A 21007-nucleotide genomic window follows, 5' to 3' on the forward strand; every position below is an offset into this window, starting at 1 on the left:
AAGACCCACACTCAGCGATTCAGGAACAGCTTCTTCCCCTCTGCCATCAGGGAGGAGGTACAGGAGCCTGAAGACCCACACTCAGCGATTCAGGAACAGCTTCTTCCCCTCTGCCATCAGGGAGGAGGTACAGGAGCCTGAAGACACACAGTCAGTGATTCAGGAACAGCTTCTTCCCCTCTGCCATCAGGGAGGAGGTACAGGAGCCTGAAGACCCACACTCAGCGATTCAGGAACAGCTTCTTCCCTCTGCCATCAGGGAGGAGGTACAGGAGCCTGAAGACCCACACTCAGCGATTCAGGAACAGCTTCTTCCCTCTGCCATCAGGGAGGAGGTACAGGAGCCTGAAGACCCACACTCAGCGATTCAGGAACAGCTTCTTCCCTCTGCCATCAGGGAGGAGGTACAGGAGCCTGAAGACACACACTCAACAATTCAGGAACAGCTTCTTCCCCTCTGCCATCAGGGAGGAGGTACAGGAGCCTGAAGACCCACACTCAGCGATTCAGGAACAGCTTCTTCCCCTCTGCCATCAGGGAGGAGGTACAGGAGCCTGAAGACACACAGTCAGTGATTCAGGAACAGCTTCTTCCCCTCTGCCATCAGGGAGGAGGTACAGGAGCCTGAAGACCCACACTCAGCGATTCAGGAACAGCTTCTTCCCCTCTGCCATCAGGGAGGAGGTACAGGAGCCTGAAGACACACAGTCAGTGATTCAGGAACAGCTTCTTCCCCTCTGCCATCAGGGAGGAGGTACAGGAGCCTGAAGACCCACACTCAACGATTCAGGAACAGCTTCTTCCCCTCTGCCATCAGGGAGGAGGTACAGGAGCCTGAAGACCCACACTCAACGATTCAGGAACAGCTTCTTCCCCTCTGCCATCAGGGAGGAGGTACAGGAGCCTGAAGACCCACACTCAACGATTCAGGAACAGCTTCTTCCCCTCTGCCATCAGGGAGGAGGTACAGGAGCCTGAAGACCCACACTCAGCGATTCAGGAACAGCTTCTTCCCCTCTGCCATCAGGGAGGAGGTACAGGAGCCTGAAGACCCACACTCAGCGATTCAGGAACAGCTTCTTCCCCTCTGCCATCAGGGAGGAGGTACAGGAGCCTGAAGACCCACACTCAGTGATTCAGGAACAGCCTCTTCCCCTCTGCCATCAGGGAGGAGGTACAGGAGCCTGAAGACCCACACTCAGTGATTCAGGAACAGCCTCTTCCCCTCTGCCATCAGGGAGGAGGTACAGGAGCCTGAAGACACACACTCAGCGATTCAGGAACAGCTTCTTCCCCTCTGCCATCAGGGAGGAGGTACAGGAGCCTGAAGACACACACTCAGCGATTCAGGAACAACTTCTTCCCCTCTGCCATCAGGGAGGAGGTACAGGAGCCTGAAGGCACACAGTCAGTGATTCAGGAACAGCTTCTTCCCCTCTGCCATCAGGGAGGAGGTACAGGAGCCTGAAGATACACACTCAGCGATTCAGGAACAGCCTCTTCCCTCTGCCATCAGGGAGGAGGTACAGGAGCCTGAAGACCCACACTCAACGATTCAGGAACAGCTTCTTCCCCTCTGCCATCAGGGAGGAGGTACAGGAGCCTGAAGACCCACACTCAACGATTCAGGAACAGCTTCTTCCCCTCTGCCATCAGGGAGGAGGTACAGGAGCCTGAAGACCCACACTCAGCGATTCAGGAACAGCTTCTTCCCCTCTGCCATCAGGGAGGAGGTACAGGAGCCTGAAGACCCACACTCAGTGATTCAGGAACAGTCTCTTCCCCTCTGCCATCAGGGAGGAGGTACAGGAGCCTGAAGACCCACACTCAGTGATTCAGGAACAGCCTCTTCCCCTCTGCCATCAGGGAGGAGGTACAGGAGCCTGAAGACACACACTCAGCGATTCAGGAACAGCTTCTTCCCCTCTGCCATCAGGGAGGAGGTACAGGAGCCTGAAGACACACACTCAGCGATTCAGGAACAACTTCTTCCCCTCTGCCATCAGGGAGGAGGTACAGGAGCCTGAAGGCACACAGTCAGTGATTCAGGAACAGCTTCTTCCCCTCTGTCATCAGGGAGGAGGTACAGGAGCCTGAAGATACACACTCAGCGATTCAGGAACAGCCTCTTCCCCTCTGCCATCAGGGAGGAGGTACAGGAGCCTGAAGACCCACACTCAGTGATTCAGGAACAGCCTCTTCCCCTCTGCCATCAGATTCCTGAATGGACATTGAACCCGTGAACACCACCTGACCAACGCGACAAAGTCTGCAGTTGCTGGAAACCCACACACCCAGCTGGAGGAACGGCAGGTCAGGGAGCGCCCGCGGAAACGAGTGAACAGCCTCACCAGCAACAACACGAGTGAATCTGCAGATGCTGGAAATAAATAAAGACACAAAATGCCGACAGAACTCAGCAGGCCGGAGTTCTGCCAGCATTTTTGTGTCTTTATTTTTTTTTGATTACCTCCCCACTTTTCTTTCTCCCTTTTGGCAATAGTTTCACTTTCTAAATATATGCAGAGTAATTTGCTGTTTTTTTGTATATATAGCGTATCACCGCGGCGTAGGCCGGTGATCGTGGACCGGCCCCCGGGGACGGAGCCGACCGGGCTGATTCGCTGCCGGCCTCACCCCGCCCGAGGGAGCCGGGTCTCCGGTGAGGGGCTGCGGGCTTGCCCCGCACGGACTCCGGGCAATGGGGGAGCTGGGCGACGAGCTGCGGACAGACCGGGCCAAAAGTTTCCTGCTGCTGGATGAGGAGGAGCAGCTGCTGGTAAGTTTCATGGCAGAGGGCGGGTCGGCGGGGAATCCCCGGCCGGTACATTGTATCCCCCGACCTGGCTACACGGTAATCGCTCCTCTCCCACCCTCCAGCCCCCATTCTGCCCTCTCACCTCGCCTCGCCTCCTCCTACTTTCCCCCACCCCGCCCTCTCCTCCATCGCCTTCCTCAGTGGCCCACTTCCCTCTCCTATCAGATTCCCTCTATAGCCCCTCACCCCCCCCCCCCAAACCTACCTTCCCCACCCCACTCGGGGAAGCCCAACCTTAGGCCGTTCAGCACGGAGCCTAAGGCCCCAGGGGCACTCTCTCCTTCCTTCATTAATAACAACAACTACAGCACGGAAACAGGCCGTCTCGGCCCTTCTAGTCCGTGTCGAATGCTTACTCTCACCTAGACCCACCTACTACCCGCACTCAGCCCATAACCCTCCACTCCTTTCCTGTCCATATACCTATCCAATTTTACTTTAAATGACAATACTGAACCTGCCTCTACCACTTCTACTGGAAGCTCATTCCACACAGCTACCACTCTCTGAGTAAAGAAGTTCCCCCTCGTGTTACCCCTAAACTTTTGCCCCTTAATTCTCAACTCATGTCCTCTTGTTTGAATCTCCCCTACTCTCAATGGAAAAAGCCTATCCACGTCAACTCAATCTATCCCCCTCATAATTTTAAATACCTCTATCAAGTCCCCCCCTCAACCTTCTACGCTCCAAAGAATAAAGACCTAACTTGTTCAAACTTTCCCTGTAACTTAGGTGCTGAAACCCAGGTACCATTCTAGCAAATCTCCTCTGTACTCTCTCTATTTTGTTGACATCTTTCCTATAATTCAGTGACCAGAACTGTAGACAATTTGGAGGAAGGGAATCCCTGTTTCCCACTGTGGACAACAGGCTGGTCTCCCGGCCTTGATAACCCCTGGCTTCCTGCTGCCCCAGCGTTAACCCTGGCACCCCGGCTTACTGCAGTGGTCCACCCAGCGTTAACCATGGCACCCCGGCTTACTGCGGTGGTCCACCCAGCGTTAACCCTGGCACGTCTGGCATCTGGTTAGGTTAACGGGTTTGTTTCTTGTGTTGGAGTGAGATAGCCGTCCAGCTGCCAGCCGAGGGAAGGGGAGAATGGTAACTGGGAACTGAACGATCAGTCGACGTTTCAGGCTGAGACCCATCACTGGGACTGGAGAGGAAGGTGGGGGAGGACAGGACAAACTAGAAAGTGATACGTAAAGCCATTGGGGGTGGGGGGGGGAGTGAAGTAAAAAGCTGGGAGGTGATGGGTGGAAGAGGTAAAGGGCTGGAGAAGAAGGAGTCGGATAGGAGAGGAGAGTGGACCATAGGAGAAAGGGAAGGAGGAGGGGACAGGCATGTGAGGAGGAGAGGTAGGAGACCAAGGAAATGAAGAGGGTGGGGGAAAGGTTGGAGAATTCCACGTCCACGTTGTCAGGTTGGAGGCTGTCTAGTTCATGCCACCTAGGAAGTTGTGTAGGATCTGAAGGCTGTACCTTAGCCCAGCTCCAGCATCGTGGGTTCAGTCCGGAGCTCTGGAACTGTGTGGGGTTTGAATGTTTCCCCGTGACCATGCCGCTTCTCCCTGGGCGCCGCGGTTCCCTCGTGGCGGACAGGTTGGTACTGTTACCGCCTGCTGTTGGGTGAGCGGGGTAGATCTGGGGGTGTTGATTTGTGTAGATGGGAGTTGGTGGCCAGCACAGACTGGATGGGCCGAAGGGCTGGTTTCTGTACTGTTGGGAGACATACTGAATGGTGTTTGGTGACGCCTCACCGTCTGTGCGGTTAATTGGGGGATTGCTGGGCAGTACAGCTCGAAGGGGCTGCGGTATGTCAGTAAATAGATAATAATCAGTCTCACTCTCCCCACCCACACGACCCTCCAGTTTTCTATCATCCACCTGCTTATCTTAAATGTCCCTACAGTATCTGCCTCAACCACCACCCCCGGCTGGGGGTTCCACATAGCCACCAGTCTCTGTTTAAAATAAATAAATTGCCTCTGACATCTTCCTTATTCCCCCCGCCTTAACTTTCCTGCAATCACTTTAAAATGATGCCCCCTCGCGTTAGCCATTTCCACCCTGGGAGAGAGTCTCCGGCTGTCCACCCGGACCATGACTCTTATCATCTTGTACATCAAGTCGCCTGCCATCCTCTGAAGAGAGTTCACTCAACCTATCCTCGTGTTTTGGAGGGAAGTTCTGGACCCTCAGTTACTTTAACTTTACAGTACAGTACCGTCCCTTCAGCCCACGATGTTGTGCTAACTCTGGAATTAGTTTAACGATTACCTCTGACTTACCCCCTCCATTTCTCTGCCATCCGTGTGCCCATCTAAGGGATTCTTAAATGACCCCAACGTATCGGCCTCGACCAGCTCCGCTGGCGGTGTGTCCCACACGCCCACCGCGCTGAGTGTGCGTGTCGGGGAGAAAAGGTCTTTCTCTGATACACACCCCATCACCAGCACAGGTATTAAACACAGAGCACTACAGCACACTGCAGGCCATTTGGCCCACTATGTTGTGCTGACCCACTGCAAGAACATTCTAACTCTTCCCTCCCGCGTAGCATCGCGTGTCACCTTATGTAAGTCTAGTCAGTCTGTGCTCCACACGTAAGCGCTCACTTGTACAGTAGGGTTGGTTTTATGTTTATATATCGTGCGTTCTTGTGTGTTTTATGCTGAATAACAATGATTTTGTTCTCCTTTAGACTCTTGTACTGATGAATGACAGTAAACAGTCTTGAATTTTCCTTTCATCCATGTACCTATCTAAGGGATTCTTAAATGTCTCTAATGTTTCTGCCTCTACCACCTCCCCTTGCATCCCCTTACCTCTGATACCAGGCAAGGTCATTTGATTCCAACAATTGGTTTATTGATCATTAGTCTCTCTGGTGCTTCCCGCTTCCTCCCCTCTGCCCTCCCTTTTCCCAACCACGATTCCCCTCTCCCTGCCCCCTTCCCACTCACAATGGAGACCCAGATCAGAATCAGGTTTATCATCACTCACATCTATCATGAAATTTGTTTTTTTTTCTGTCGTGCAGCGACAGTACAGTGTGATACATGAAATTGCTACAGTACAGTGCAGAAATCTTGGGCACGTCTATATAGTGAGACTTTTACACAGGGCTGTATCTTGTACAGCTCTAACTAAAGTTGCCTCTCACCCTCCTCCGCTCCAGAACGAAAAGCCCTAACTCGCTCAGCCTATCCTCATAAGACAAGCTGTCTTGCTATTCTGATCAAAATTCAGTTTTGCGAGTTATTTGACGGATTAGCTGGCGGCTGGGTGCCACAGTAGCAGAGCATCGCTATGACAGCTCGGGGTGTCGGAGTGAGTTTACCTCTCGTGTCCTCTGTAAGCGAGTTTGTTTGTTCTTCCCATGAGTGCGTGGGTTGTGTCCGGGTGCTTACGGACTGTGGACTTTTCAGACATGTGGTTTTTATATTTTGTAACGCCCGTTCCTTTTCCGTTGTGTCGTGTGAGGGGAGGGTGTTTGGGAGTTGGTGGTCTCTTAGATTTTTTTGTGCGGGGGGGTGTTATTTTTTTAGGGGTGAGTTCCTGTTCTGTTTTGTGCGGGGAAAGGGGATTTTGGGGGTTGATGATTGGGAAACCGTTCTTTTTTGTATGCCCGGGGGGGGGGGGGGGGGGTGGAGGGTTGGTGTTGATGCTTCTCACTGAATGATGTAAATGTTATTTCCTTGTGGCTACCTGGAGAAGAGGAATTTCAGTGTCGTATATGGATACAGGCCTTGATAATAACTGAATCTTTGAATTTATTTTTTTTGGCTCCAGTTTCCTCCCACACTCTAAAGACGTTCCAGTTAGCAGGTTAATTGTCCAGTAATTAGGACAGGGAGTTGTATCAGCGGGTTGTTGGGCTGCAAGGACCTACTCAATACTGTGTCACTAAATGATTAAATAAGCTTGGTACGTTAGCTGTAGACTGCTTTCGGGGGTGTGCTGGGGTGCTGTAGGAATGCGCTTGCTGCCAGAGAGTTGAGTACATTAGTAACTGTAGTCGGATGTGGAATCCTCAGCCGTCCCTGATTAGCCCAGTCACAGGATAATTTACAACAACCAGGTAACCAACTAACCCCAACGCCTTTGGACTGTGGGAAGAAACTGGAGTGCCCGGAGGAAACCCACACACTCGTGGGAAGAACGTACAGAGGATGCCGGAATTGAACCCTGAACTCTACTCCGAGTGTCGCGCTAACCGCTATAGGGATGTGGGCTTGTACGGGCTGAGAAGAGGCGTAGAACGAGCGGACAACCAGCAGCGTTTTCCCAGAGCAGAAGGGGCATAATCCGAAGGTGACTGGAGGAAAGTATAGAGGGATGACAGGGGTAGCTACTTTGTTGACATGGAGAGCAGTGTGTGTGTGTGTGTGTGTGTGTGTGTGTGTGTGTGTGTGTGTGTGTGAGAGTGTGTGTGTGTGTGTGTGCGTGTGTGTGTGTGTGCGTGTGTGTGTGTGTGAGAGTGTGTGTGTGTGTGTGTGCGTGAGTGTGTGTGCGTGAGTGTGTGTGCGTGAGTGTGTGCGTGAGTGTGTGTGCGTGAGTGTGTGTGCGTGAGTGTGTGTGCGTGAGTGTGTGCGCGTGCGTGAGTGTGTGTGTGTGTGTTTGTGTGTGAGAGTGAGTGTGTGTGAGAGTGAGTGTGAGTTTGTGTGTTTGTGTGTCTGTGCTGTTTGGGTGGTGAGACGTTAGGGACATTTAGGAGATCCTTAGCTAGGCGCATGGCAGATAGAAAAATGGAGGGTTATGTGGGGGGGAAGGGTTGGGTTGATCTTCAGAGCTGCTTAAAAGGTCGGCACAGTGTAGTTGGTCAAAGTGCTGTGTATGTCTGGTTGCCGCTATTGCAGAGGAGGCACAAGGGGAAAACTGGAGGGAAGTATACTTAACTGCATAACTCTGAGGTCCAAAGGGTGTGTCCTGTTCTCTGTTGGTAAGCTCTGGACCCAGGGGAGAGCCTCCGGCCGTGCGGGCTAACGCTTGTCCTTGTCGGGCAGGTGGCGAACGAGGAGAGCTTCCTGGAGCGACTGGGGGCCGTGCCAGGGCAGACGGTAAAGGTCCTCTCTATCTTCGGGAACACGGGCGACGGCAAGTCGCACACCCTGAACGCCGCCTTCTTCGGGGGCCGGCAGGTCTTCAGCACCTCGGACAGCCAGAGCTCCTGCACGGCGGGGGTGTGGGCAGCCCTCCAGCCCTCGCTCTCCCTCCTCCTGCTGGACACTGAGGGCCTGCTGGGGGCCTCGGCTCAGCCGGCCCGGCAGATGCGCCTGCTGCTGAAGGTGCTGGCCGTTTCCGACGTGGTGGTCTACCGCAGCCGCGCCCAGCGCCTTTGCAACGACCTGTTCGGCTTCCTGGGAGACGCCTCGCGGGCCTTTCTCCGGCACTTTGCCAGCGAGCTCAGGGCCGTGTCCGTTCGCTGCGACCTGGACATGCCCCTGTCCAGCCTCGGCCCCGCAGTCATTATCTTCCACGAGACTGCCAACACCAACCCATTGGGCAGCGGTAAGTCCCCCTCCCCGTGGTGCGAAAGGATGCGGACCCTCCGGGTGGAGACTGGTACTGGACCCTGGAAGCCACCCGCAAGCAGGGGGAGCAGCACCTCCCCCAAGGCACCCATGCCCTAAGGGGTTTCCTCATGGCATTGGCACATTGAGACTGGGCTACCTCAGGCAGGCAATGTGGACCAGTGGTAAACCCCTTTGGTCCATCGCGTCTGCTCCACCATTCTGTCGTGACTGATTTGCTTTCTCTCTCAACCCCATCCTCCTGCCTTCTCTCTGTAATCTTTAACGCCCTGACTAATCAAGAACCTATTATTGTTCGCTTTCAATATACCCAATGACTGGGCCTCCACAGCCGTCTGTGGTTAACAGATTCCACAGAGTCACCACCCTCTGGCTAAAGAAATTCCTCTCCATCTCCGTTCTAACTGGACATCCTCTCCACAACCACTCTATCTGTATCCTCTGGTCCTAGACTTCCCCACTATAGGAAACATCCTCTCCACATTTGCTCTATCTGTGTCCTCTGGTCCTAGACTCCCCCACTATAGGAAACATCCTCTCCACATCTGCTCTATCTGTGTCCTCTGGTCTTAGACTCCCCCACTATAGGAAACATCCTCTCCACATCCACTCTATCTGTGTCCTCTGGTCCAAGACTCCCCCACCATAGGAAACATCCTCTCCACATCTGCTCCATCTGTGCCCTCTGGTCCTAGACTCCCCCACCATAGGAAACATCCTCTCCACATCCACTCTATCTGTGTCCTCCGGTCCTAGACTCCCCCACTATAGGAAACATCCTCTCCACATCTGCTCTATCTGTGTCCTCTGGTCCTAGACTCCCCCACTACAGGAAACATCCTCTCCACATCTGCTCTATCTGTGTCCTCTGGTCCTAGACTCCCCCACTATAGGAAACATCCTCTCCACATCCACTCTATCTGTGTCCTCTGGTCCTAGACTCCCCCACTACAGGAAACATCCTCTCCACATCTGCTCTATCTGTGTCCTCTGGTCCTAGACTCCCCCACTATAGGAAACATCCTCTCCACATCCACTCTATCTGTGTCCTCTGGTCCTAGACTCCCCACTATAGGAAACATCCTCTCCAGGTCCACTCTGTCCAGGCTTTTCAATATTGGATAGGGGAGATCCTACCCCCACTACCGCCTCGTGGGCAGCATGGTAGTGTAGTGGTTAGCACAGGTACCCTGGTTTAATTCCCGCTGCTGTCGACAAGGAGTTTGTACGTTCTCCCTGTGACCATGCAGGTTTCCTCCGGGTGCTCCATTTCCTCCCACAGTCCAAAGACGTACTGGTTGGTAGTTTAATCGGTCATTGCAAGTTGTCCCGTGATTGGGCTCGGATTAAATTGGGGGATTGCTGGGTGGTGGGGGTCGAACGGCCAGAAGGGACTACTCCACACTGTATCTCAATATATCAATAAAATTCTGCTGAATTCCAGTGAGTACAGGCCCAGAGCCACGATACATTAACCCCTTCATTCTTCTGACCTTCCTGTGGACGCTGTCTGTGTGGCTGAGCTGGGCCGCAGGGGCGTAGAACAATATCCTCAATGTCCTGCTGTCCCTTAGCTTGCTCCAAGATCAATGTAACCCTCCCTCCCACATATCCCTCCATTTTACTTTCAACTAAGCCTTTAAAGTCCCTAATGTATTTGCCTGGCAGGGCGCTCGACTCTGTGTGTGAGGGAGGAAAAAGTATCCACCTCTGACGTTCCCGCTGTAGTTCGGTCCAGTCCCGTAAGGTTGCGTCCCTTTGTGTTAGCCATTTCTGCCCTGGGGGGGAGGGGGAAGTCTGTCGATGCCTCTTACCAACCTGAAACGCCTTATTTATTGATCGATTGAGATGCAGTGCGGAATGGACTCATCTGGACCTTTGAGTGCTGCTGCCCAGCTACCTCCGATTTAACCCTAGCCTAACCACAGGACAATTTGCAAAGACCAGTTACCCTACCAACGGAACTGTGGGAGGAGCCCAGAGCACCCGGAGGAAATCCACGTATTCCACAGATAGAACATGCAGACTCCTTACAGGCAGCGGCAGGAATTGAACCGGTGACTCCTGAATGGTCCAGTGCTCTACTGACCACTACGCTACCCATGACCTGCAGTAATTCCATCATAATGTCCATTGGATCTTGCTGTGTGTAAATTGGCATCCCTGATTCCCGCTCGTACTCCAAAAGAAGCCAGAATTGTCTGTAAGGTGCCACGGGATGTTCCTGAAAGGGATGGGGAAGGGGCTGTGGAAATCGGTGGGTGGGGGGGGTGGGGCCGCCTCATTAGAGTGAACCAACAGGAGTGTGGTCCGACCTTCCGCAGATTCCCGGGTCCCCGGAGGTGCCGAGCAGCTGCTCCAGAAGCGGTTCCACGAGCTGGGCCTGTCCACCGACGCCTTCAACTCCATTGAGTACGTTGGCACGAGGACCGCGGGCGGGCCCACGGACTTCAGTGGCTTCCTGCGGGCGGTGCGGCGATGTGCGGGCAATGCCTCCACCCGCTCCCGGAGGGCCCCATCTGTGGTGTACTGGGCACTGAAGGTAATTGGGGGTGCCAAGGGAGGAGGAGGTGTGGGGTGTGGACCAGTTCAAGCACTATGAAATGATCAATATACACATTGATAATTGGTTTACTGAGAGAGGTGCGGTGCATCAGGTTTGGATTTAATACCACTGACGTACTGTACACAGCCACCCTGTCCCTCAGACCCTGGCCCCGTTCACCTCAGCGTCTCCTTTTTCTGTGCGTGTGACCTTGCTGAGCACTGTTTGCCCGCTGCCTTTCCTCCACCAGGAGCTGGACTCCGTGGAGTGTTTGTGGTGGGGCTGAGGGGTGATTGCCACGGCGGCTGTGACAGGCACCACAGCAATGCAAGTCTTCCCTGCAGTTCACGTTACCTTTTAATTTATTTAGCGATACCGCGCGGTGTAGGCCCTCCCTCCCCAACAGGCCTGATTTCGCCCTAACCTAATCACGGGACAATTTGCAATGACCCATTGACCAACCCAGACTGGATCGCACGTTTTACAGGAAGGATGTGCGAATACCTTACAGAGGATGCTGTGATTGAACTCTGAACACCGAGGCCCCGCGCTGTAATAGCATCCCGCTAATGGCTGTGTTACCGTGGCAACCAGATGGGGGCTATGCAGGAGGGAAAGGGTCGGATTGATCTTGAAGTAGGTTAAGCATTGCGGGCCGAAGGGCCTGGGCTGTGCTGTAGTGTTCTATGTTCTATTCCAGGCCCTGAGCGACCGATTCAACGGGGAGATTAGCGATGATCGACTCCCAACTCTCTCCTTCTTTCCCGATGAATATTTCCGGTGTTGCACTACCTGCCTCAGCTGTGGGTGAGTCCTGAGCAGCATTTAAATGCCTCTGCCTCCTCTCATTGAGACCTACCGAATATTGAAAGGCTTAGAGAGAAAGAGGATGTTTCCAACAGCGGGAGAGTCCAGGAGCTGAGAGCGTGGCTTCCACATCGAGAGAAGTCACTTCAGAACGGAGATGAGGAATTCCTTTAGCCAGAGGGTGGTGGATCTGTGGAATTCATGACTGTGGAGGCCAAATCAATGGGTGTATTTAAAGCGGAGGTTGATTAGACAGGGTGCCAAAGGTTATGAGGAGAAGGCAGGAGAATTGGATAGAGAGGGAAAATAAATCAGCCATGATGGAATGGTGGACCAGACTCGATGGGCTGAATGGCCTAATTCTGCTTCTAGGTCCCATGGCCTTACTGTCTCGCACATTGCTCCAGGCTCCCTCCTGTGAATCCAAATCTGAAGGAAAGGGGGTTGAGTAATTTATTTATTTCATTTTATTATTATTAAGTTAATAAATGTTGGTTGATTATTGAATTGGAAAGCGGTGTGACCGTGCCTGGTCCCCCAGTAGGGTTGTTAAGAAGGCCATTTTCTGTGTTGGCCTTTGTTAGTGCGGGGACTGAGTTCGAGAGCTGTGATAATGTTACAACTCTATTAAACTGATTAACCCACACTTGGATATTGTGTTCAGTCTGGTCGCCTCATCATAGGAAGGATGTGGAAGCTTTAGAGAGGGTGCAGAGGAGATTTACCAGGATATGGTCTGGGTTATCAGGGAAGGTTGAGCGAGCTGGGGCTTTTCTCTTTGGAGAGAAGTGTGACGAGAGATAACTTGATAGAGACATACAAGACAATAAGGGGCTTGGACTGACTGGCCTGTCAGAGACTTTTTCATTGATTACTGACTTACTGCCCGTCACACCGCTGATGTCTGAGGTCCTCCATCTCTGGGGGTGTTCAGGGCTTCCTTCATCTTGTCAGTAGCTTCCTCTCGGTTTACACTCCTGTCAGTCATGCAAATCCCGGGTGGAGACTCAAGAATACCATCACACTCGGACATAGAAGTATTCTTCATGGCCGTTTCAGTAACAGTTTTGTCTGACCAGTCAGGGTTGTCAGCCCTGAGCTGAACCCCTGAACCTGGAGGACCGGTGGACCACTCTACGTCTGGCCTCTGCCCTTTGACCTGTTGGCATGGGTGACCCTACCAAGAGCCAAAGCAGAAAGTCCTGACTCCAGCCAACATAACTCCCTGGGTCACTGAAGCACACAAACCTCCAAACCCTACGACAAGGTGTTACTGTCCTGTATCTCAGGATAACTACTCTACTGCCTGATAGGATGCTGGTGTTTCGGGCAGCAATGAAGGTCCTCCGTCTCTGGGGGTGTTCAGGGCTTCCTTCATCGTGTCAGCAGCTTCCTCTCGGTTTTCACTCCCGTCAGTCATGCAAATCCCGGGTGGAGACTTGGGAATACAGTCACACTCAGATGTAGAAGGATTCTTCATCGCTGTTTCAGTAACAGTTTTGCTTGTCAGCCGTGAGCTGAACCCCCGAACCTGGAGGACCGGTGGACCACTCTTAGTCTGGCCTCTGCCCTTTGACCTGTTTGTCATGGGCGACCCTACCAAGAGCCAGAGCATAAAGCCCCCACTCCAGCTGTCGGGGTCATCGAGGCACTCAAGCCTCAAACCCTACGACAAGGCTGTGGTCCTTTCGGAGGAGATTGATCTTGGAGTAGGTTAAAGGTCAGCACAACACTGTGGGCCGAAGGGCCTAAGCTGTTCTGTAATCCTCCACGTTGTGCGTTGCAGGGCCCGGTGCGGGCAAAGTATGAACCACATGAAGGATGGCATTCCTCACGCTGCCAGCGAGCGCTGTCGCTTCACGCACCAGTACAACAACAAGGTGCTGATCTGCAAGGTGGGTGCCCCCCCCTCCCCCAACCTTGCCCTCGGGAAGGGGGGTGGGGGGTGGATTTACTGGGCCTGTCGAGAGTCGGTGTCCCCCACCCCACCCTACGCTGCCCCTCGCTCCTTGCCCCCAGGATGGAGGGGTGAATTTATCGGGGCATTGTTCAGAGTGGGTGGGAGCTTCACGCATCGTGCCAGTAGCTTTTCCTCGGGTTGGGCGGTGGGGGAAGGTCTCCTGTGCGGCTCACTCCGTGAGTCACCAGTCCCAGGCTCGCCGTCGTGCTGAGGGAGTGCCGCCCTGTCAGATATGAGCTCTGCAAACTTCAGCTTCACCTGTACCTCCCTGGCACAGGCCCCTGCACACTCCCTTTCCAGTCCCGATGAAGGGTCTCGGCCCGAAACATTGACTGTTTATCCTCCGTAGTAGTAGATGCTGCCTGACCTGCTGAGTTCCTCCAGTATTTTGTGTGTGTTACTCTGACCACAGACTCTGTCTGACCTGCTGAGTTCCTCCAGCATTTTGTGTGTGTTGCTCTGTCCATAGACACTGTCTGACCTGCTGAGTTCCTCCAGCATTTTGTGTGTGTTACTCTGTCCATAGACACTGTCTGACCTGCTGAGATCCTCCAGCATTTTGAGTGTGTTACTCTGTCCATAGACACTGTCTGACCTGCTGAGTTCCTCCAGCATTTTGTGTGTGTTACTCTGACCATAGACACTGTCTGACCTGCTGAGTTCCTCCAGCATTTTGTGTGTGTGGCTCTGGAGTTCCAGCGTCTACAGAAGCTCTTGTGTTTATCTTCTAACTAGTCCTCCTTCCCCTCTCCTCCCTGCAACTGTTTATATTCCTGAGTCTTTCCCTTCCATTCTTGGCCTGAAACATTGACTGTTCATTCCCCTCCATAGATGCTGCCTGACCTGCTGAGTTCCTCCAGCACTTTGTGTGTGTTACTCTGTCCATAGACACTGTGTGACCTGCTGAGTTCCTCCAGCACTTTATGTGTGTTACTCTGTCCACAGGCACTGTCTGACCTGCTGAGTTCCTCCAGCATTTTTTGTGTGTCACTGTGCATAGACAATGTCTGACCTGCTGAGTTCCTCCAGCACTTTGTGTGTGCTACTTTGGATTTCCAGCATCTGTAGAATCTCTTGTGTTTCTAAGTCACTGATTGCCCTCGTTACCACAGAAGTCAAAGATTCAAAGTACCCTTATTATTTCAGTATGTATACAGAATACAACCCTGAGGTTCCCATGGACAGCCACGAACCAGGAAGCACCATGGGACTCGATTGAAGAAAGCACCAAATGTCCATTTAAACACCTGGCAAAAACCAAGTGAATAACACAGTGAGCATTGAACATCGTTACACTGCTCGGTCCCCGAACGGTCCAGGACCCGCAGCCTCCGAGTTCAGCACGGTGTCAGCAGCCGCAGGCCACAGCGTGCGTGCAGAGCCAGTTCCGCGCTGAAACACGGCAGTCACATCGCCGAGGTGGCGTGAAAAGGAGTGAAGAAAGCATGGAGCGTGAACGGCAGAGACGCGGAAAGTGAGTCCACAGCTGTGGATTGCGCCCAGCATCGAGGGCATCGGTCATCGAACTGCAGAGTCTCTTGAAAAGGATTCCACAGCCATGGGCCGCCAAGGCAATCGAACTGCGACCCAAGACTCGCGCGCCTTCCACTGGCAGCGGCGAAAGGGAGACGGGTGAAAAGCAGGACACCCGTTCGTTTTCACTCTTCAGTTTTAATCTTGCTCGACGCTCTAATCGGAGTGGAGTAATGGAGCCGGCCGCGGGTTCACATTCTGCCGTTAGGAATTGATGACCGACCCTGCTCAACCTCACTGAATCCCCGAAGATTTGACAACAGGGACAAATCATTCGGTCGGCTCAAAGATACATTCTTAAAGTGGAATTTACAGGCTGCAGTTGGTCTCAGATCCGGGTAAGAAATATATTTTAAAGAAGAATGTCTAGCCGCTCCATGAGTTGTCTACGGGATTTTGGCGTTCGTCACTGGCGCCACCTCGCCACAAAATACTCCACAGGCAAAACACAGGATGCCCTCAGTGGTCCTCATTAATCTGCCAATCAGACGGCTTCTTAGATAACACGTCATCACAGCAACCCTGTCCACACCCTATCAGAGACATTCCCTTTGTCCTAACCTTCCTACCCCCACCCTTTCTGCAAATTAAAACTAAAGCCTTTTCTCACCTTTCCTGTTCTGCTGGAAGGCCGTTGAGAGAAATGCTAACGGCATTCTACCCTCTGCAGACGCTGCCTGACCTGCCGACTAGTTTTTTGTTTCCTCTCCAAGATGCCCCTGGACTGTCCGGTGCTGAGTAGCAGGGCCATGTGATCTAAAGTCCGTCTCCCCCTTCCCACCCACGATAGTCCAGAAGGACCATTGTGCAGGACTTGATGGCACCCTCTGTCCCTTTAGAGGGGCAATAGTCAGGGACTCAGTGGTGATTCATACTTGGGAGTGCCCAGTTCAGTTTCAGCGCATCTTTAAAAAAGCACACGAGTTATTAATATCACATTCAGCTGGGGGAAGAGCATTCTGATTACATAATGGCAAAACAATTACAGCATCAATTACGCAAGAGATTCTGCAGATGCTGAATGCACATGCATTTGTTTATGGAGGCAGTGTGTAGTGAGACTACTAGCAAGGACAGGCTGACGATAGGGCAAAATTACAGTCAACCGGATGACTGCATTGTAAAGGAGGGGCAAAATCGCAAAGGACGATGAATACAGGACTGAATGCGTGCGGTATACAGAGTAAGGTGGGTGATCTTGCAGCACAGTTACAGATGGGCAGGTATGAAGTTGTGAGCATCACTGAATCATGGCTGAAAGAGGATAATAGCTGGTTGCTTGATGTTCAAGGGTGCACATTGTATCAAAAAGATGGGCAGGAAGGCAGATGGGTTGGCTGGACTCTGTTGGTAAAAAATGATATCAAATCATTAGATGACAGAGGATCGGAAGATGTAGAATACTTGTGGGTAGAGCTAAGGAACTGCAAGGGTTAAAAGAAACCCCCAATGGGAATTGTATACCAGCCCCTGAACTGTGGCAAAGATGTGAGTTATAAATTACAGTAGGAGGTAGAAAAGGCATGTAAAAAGGGCAATGTCACAGTAGTCATGGGGATTTCAATGAACTGGTAGGTTGGTGTTGGATCCCAAGTGGGGGAGTTTCTAGAATGCCTGTGAGATGGGTTTTTAGAGCAGCTCGTGGTTGAGCAAACTAGGGGATCAGCTGTTCTGGATTGGGTGTTGTGTAATGAAGAGAGCTTAAGGTAAAGGAACCCTTGGGGGTCAAGTGATCTTGATATCATTAGACCCTGGCATGGTGCCAGCCGACTGGAAAATTGCAAATGTCACTTCACTCTTTCAGAAAGGAGGAAGGCAGCAGGAAGGAAATTATAGACCAATTAGCCTGACCTCAGTGGTTGGGAAGATGCTAGAGTCAATTGTTAAGGTTGAGGTGATGGAGAACTTGGTGACACAGGACAAGATAGTACAAAGTCAGCGTGGTTTCCTTAAGGGAAAATCCTGCCTGACGAACCTTTTGGAATTTGTTGAGGCAATTACAAGTAGAATAGATAAAGGGGATGCCGTGAATATTGTATATTTGGATTTTTAGAAGGCATTTGACAAGATGCCACACATGAGGCTGCTTACCAAGTTAAGAGCCCATGGTATTACAGGGAAGTTACAAAAATGGTTAAAACATTGGTTTATTGGTAGGAGGCAGCGAGTGGGAATAAAAGGATCCTTTTCTGGTCAGCTGCCAGTAACTAGTGGTGTTCCGCAGGGATCGGTGCTGGGACCACTTTTTTATGCTGTATGTCAATGATTTAGATGATGGAATAGATGGCTTTGTTGCCAAGTTTGAAGATGATATGAAGATTGGTGGAGGGGCAGGTCGAGTTGAGGAAACAGGTAAAATGCAGAAGGATTTAGACAGATTAGGAGAACGGGCAAGAAAGTGGCAAATGAAATACAATGTTGGAAAATGCATGGTCATGTGCTTTGGTAGTAGAAATAAATGTGCAGACTATTTTCTAAACGGTGAGAAAATCAAAAAAATCTGAGATGCAAAGGGACTTGGGAGTCCTTGTGCAGAACACCCTGAAGGTTAACTTGCAGGTTGAGTCTGTGGTGAGGAAGGTAAATGCAATGTTGGCATTCATTTCAAGAGGTCTAGAATACAAGAACAGGGATGTGATGCCAAATCTTTATAAGTCACTGGTGAGGCAACACCTTGAGTATTGTGAACAGTTTTGGGCCCCTCATCTTAGAAAAGAGGTGCTAGCATTGGGGCAGGGGGTGTTCAGGGGAAGTTTACGACAATGATTCCGGGAATGGAAGGCTTATCTTATGGGGAACGTTTGATGGCTCTGGGTCTGTACTCGCTGGAATTCAGAAGTATGCAAGGGATCTCATTGAAACCTTTCGAATGCTGAAAGGCCTAGAGTAGATGTGGAAAGGATGTTTCCTATGGTGCGGGAGTCTAGGACAAGAGCGCACAGCCTCAGGGTAGAGATGTGTCCATTTAAAACACGTGTAGACATTTCTTTAGCCAGAGGGTGGAGAATTTGTGGACTTTATTACCACAGGCAGCAGAGGAGGCCAGGTTGTTGGGTGATTTTAGGCTAGAGCTTGATAGTTTCTTGATTGGATATGGCATTAAGTGTTACAGGGAGAAGGCCAGGGAGTGAGAATGAGGAGGGGGGGGGGGGGGGGGGAAAGGTTCAGACATGATTGAATGGCGGAGAAGACTCAACGGGTTAAATGGCCTAATTCAACTCGTGTTTCTTATGGTCTTAATATCATAGAATTCACCCTGCAATTTGAGAAGGAGAAACTAAAGTCAAATGCCTCGGCGGTATAAAGGGAATTACAGAGGCACAAGGGAGGATCTGGTCAAAGTTGGTTGGAAGGAAACACTAGCAAGGATAGTGGGAGCAATGTGGAGGCACAGGATAGATGTATTCCAAACAAGTATTCTAAAGACAAGATAATGCAAACGTGGTGGACGAGGGAAGTCAAAGCCAAAGAGAATGCTTATAATGGAGTAAAAATTAGTGGGAAGTTAGAGGATTGTGAAGCTTTTAAAAACCAACAGAAGGCAACTAAAAAAATCAGAAAGAATGAAAAGATGGAAAATGAAGGAAAGCGAGCCAATAATATTAAAGAGGATACCAAAAGTTTCTTCAGATACATGAAGAGTAAAAGAGGCAAGAGTAGATTTTGGACCGCTGGAAAATGATGCTGGAGAGGGAGTATTGGGGGACAATGAAATGGTGGATGAGCTGAAATTTATATTTTGCGTCAGTCTTCACTGTGGAAGGCACTAGCAGTAGGCCAGAAGTTGGAAAGTTTAAGCGGACAGAAGAGAGTGAAGTTGCCATTAATAAGACGAAGGTGCTAGGGAAACTGAAAGATCTGATGGTGATGTCATCTGGACAAAATGGTGCACACCCCTGGGTTCCAAAAGAAGTGGCTGAAGAGATTGTGGAGGCATTAGTAATGATCAAGGATCAATAGATTCGGGCATGGTTCTGGAGGTATGGAAAATTGCAAATGTCGTTCCACTCTTCAAGAATGGAGAATTGGAGTTGACTGTTAAGGATGTGGTTTCAGAGTACTTGGAGGCACTTGACAAAATAGGCCGTAATCAGCGTGGTTTTCTTAAGGGAAAATCTTGCTGAACAATCTGTTGGAATTCTTTGAAGAAATAGATGTGGAGAGGAGGTTTCCTATGGTAGGGGTGTCTAGGACCAGAGGACACATATAGAGTGGATGTGGAGAGGATGTTTCCTACAGTGGGGGAGTCTAGGATCAGAGGACACGGATAGAGTGGATGTGGAGAGGATGTTTCCTGTAGTGGGGGAGTCTAGGACCAGAGGACACAGATAGAGTGGATGTGGAGAGGATGTTTCCTATAGTGGGGGAGTCTAGGACCAGAGGACACAGATAGAGTGGATGTGGAGAGGATGTTTCCTATAGTGGGGGAGTCTGGGACCAGAGGACACAGATAGAGTGGATGTGGAGAGGATGTTTCCTATAGTGGGGGTGTCTAGGACCAGAGGACACAGATAGAGTGGATGTGGAGAGGATGTTTCCTATAGTGGGGGGAGTCTAGGACCAGAGGGCACAGATAGAGTGGATGTGGAGAGTATGTTTCCTACAGTGGGGGAGTCTAGGATCAGAGGACACGGATAGAGTGGATGTGGAGAGGATGTTTCCTATGGTGGTGAGTCTAGGACTGGACGATACAGCCTCAGAATAGAAGGATGTCCATTTAGGATAGAAGTGAGAGGAATTTCTTTAGCCGGAGAGTGATGTACCTGTGGAATTCATTGCAAGGATGGCTGTGGAGAGCAAGTCATTGGGTATAGTTAAGGCAGAGGTTGATAGATTCTTGATTAGTCAGGGCATGAAGGGATATGGGGAGAAGGTAAGAGATGGGCTGAGAGGGAAATGGATCAGACATGATGAAATGCAGAACAGATTCACTGGGCCAAATGGCCTAATTCTGCTCCTGTACTGTATGATCTAAAATGCTGGAGGAACCCAGGGTTGTACAGGAAGGGTGAAGAAGCCAGAATAAGAAGATTTAATAGATGCTGGCAACACACACAAAATGCTGGAGGAACTCAGCATCTACCGAGAGGAGTAAACAGTCAACGTTTCGGGCTGGGACCCTCACAGCACAGCATCATTTTGTTGGGTTTCTGAAGCAAGGACGCCTTTTCTTTAGGAGAATGTTTGGAGATTCTCCTCACGTTCAGACATCTCAGTCTGGCATTTTGGGTGTTTGCTCAGGAGCTTTCGGCTAGTCTAGGTGAGTCTAGATGTTCCTGAAGCTGGTGGAGAGGGACTTTGGCATTCTGTACTTGTGTGATGGTAGCTTCAAGAAGATGGCATGGCCCAGATGGTGGGCATCTTAGATCTTGCTCATGGCAAAAAAAATTGGATGTATTTTTTGAGTCAGAGAGGTGTCAGGGCAGTGAAGTGTTGACTGTCACACATTGTAGTGATCTAGAATATTCTCTCAGAGTGGCGGAAGGTAATCCCCTTTGATCTGTACTCCACTTCCATCCATTGGGTTAGAGCACCCATTGATTGCCTTGTCGGGGGTCAGTCACCCCAGGGACCTCCCAGTCCTCTGCTCACTCGGTCTCTTTCCTCTTCCTCCACCCAGACTTGTTTCAAGCACGGCCTCGAGGTGACCGTCAGCCCCAAGACCTCTTCCTCCACAGACGGCCAGTGGCTCGGGTTGGCCACCTATGCCTGGTCAGGGTGAGTTGAGTGCGATTGTTGAGGGGGGGCGGGGGGGAGGCACGGCGTCTTGGTGACCACTGCACGGCCAGAGTCCGCTGAGCGTTGCGC

The 21007-nt window shown here is 51.3% G+C and overlaps 1 protein-coding gene across 2 annotated transcripts in view; it reads left to right on the top strand.

Annotated features, from left to right (window-relative positions):
- Window positions 1-2200: 2200 nt before the first annotated feature.
- The window catches only part of LOC132388724 (zinc finger FYVE domain-containing protein 1-like), a 29827-nt gene continuing 11020 nt past the window's right edge, over window positions 2201-21007 (top strand). Inside the window, exons 1-7 of one of the 2 annotated variants that reach the window (XM_059961111.1) lie at window positions 2201-2313; window positions 2556-2779; window positions 7827-8331; window positions 10679-10896; window positions 11600-11706; window positions 13493-13601; window positions 20820-20917. In XM_059961111.1, coding sequence (XP_059817094.1) covers window positions 2702-2779; window positions 7827-8331; window positions 10679-10896; window positions 11600-11706; window positions 13493-13601; window positions 20820-20917 — 1115 coding nt within the window. In that variant the 5' untranslated portion in view covers window positions 2201-2313; window positions 2556-2701. The other variant, XM_059961112.1, reaches the window with a different exon arrangement.

The sequence above is a fragment of the Hypanus sabinus genome, unplaced genomic scaffold (genome assembly GCF_030144855.1).
Source record: "Hypanus sabinus isolate sHypSab1 unplaced genomic scaffold, sHypSab1.hap1 scaffold_389, whole genome shotgun sequence".
In the NCBI taxonomy this organism is placed as follows: Eukaryota; Metazoa; Chordata; class Chondrichthyes; order Myliobatiformes; family Dasyatidae; genus Hypanus; species Hypanus sabinus.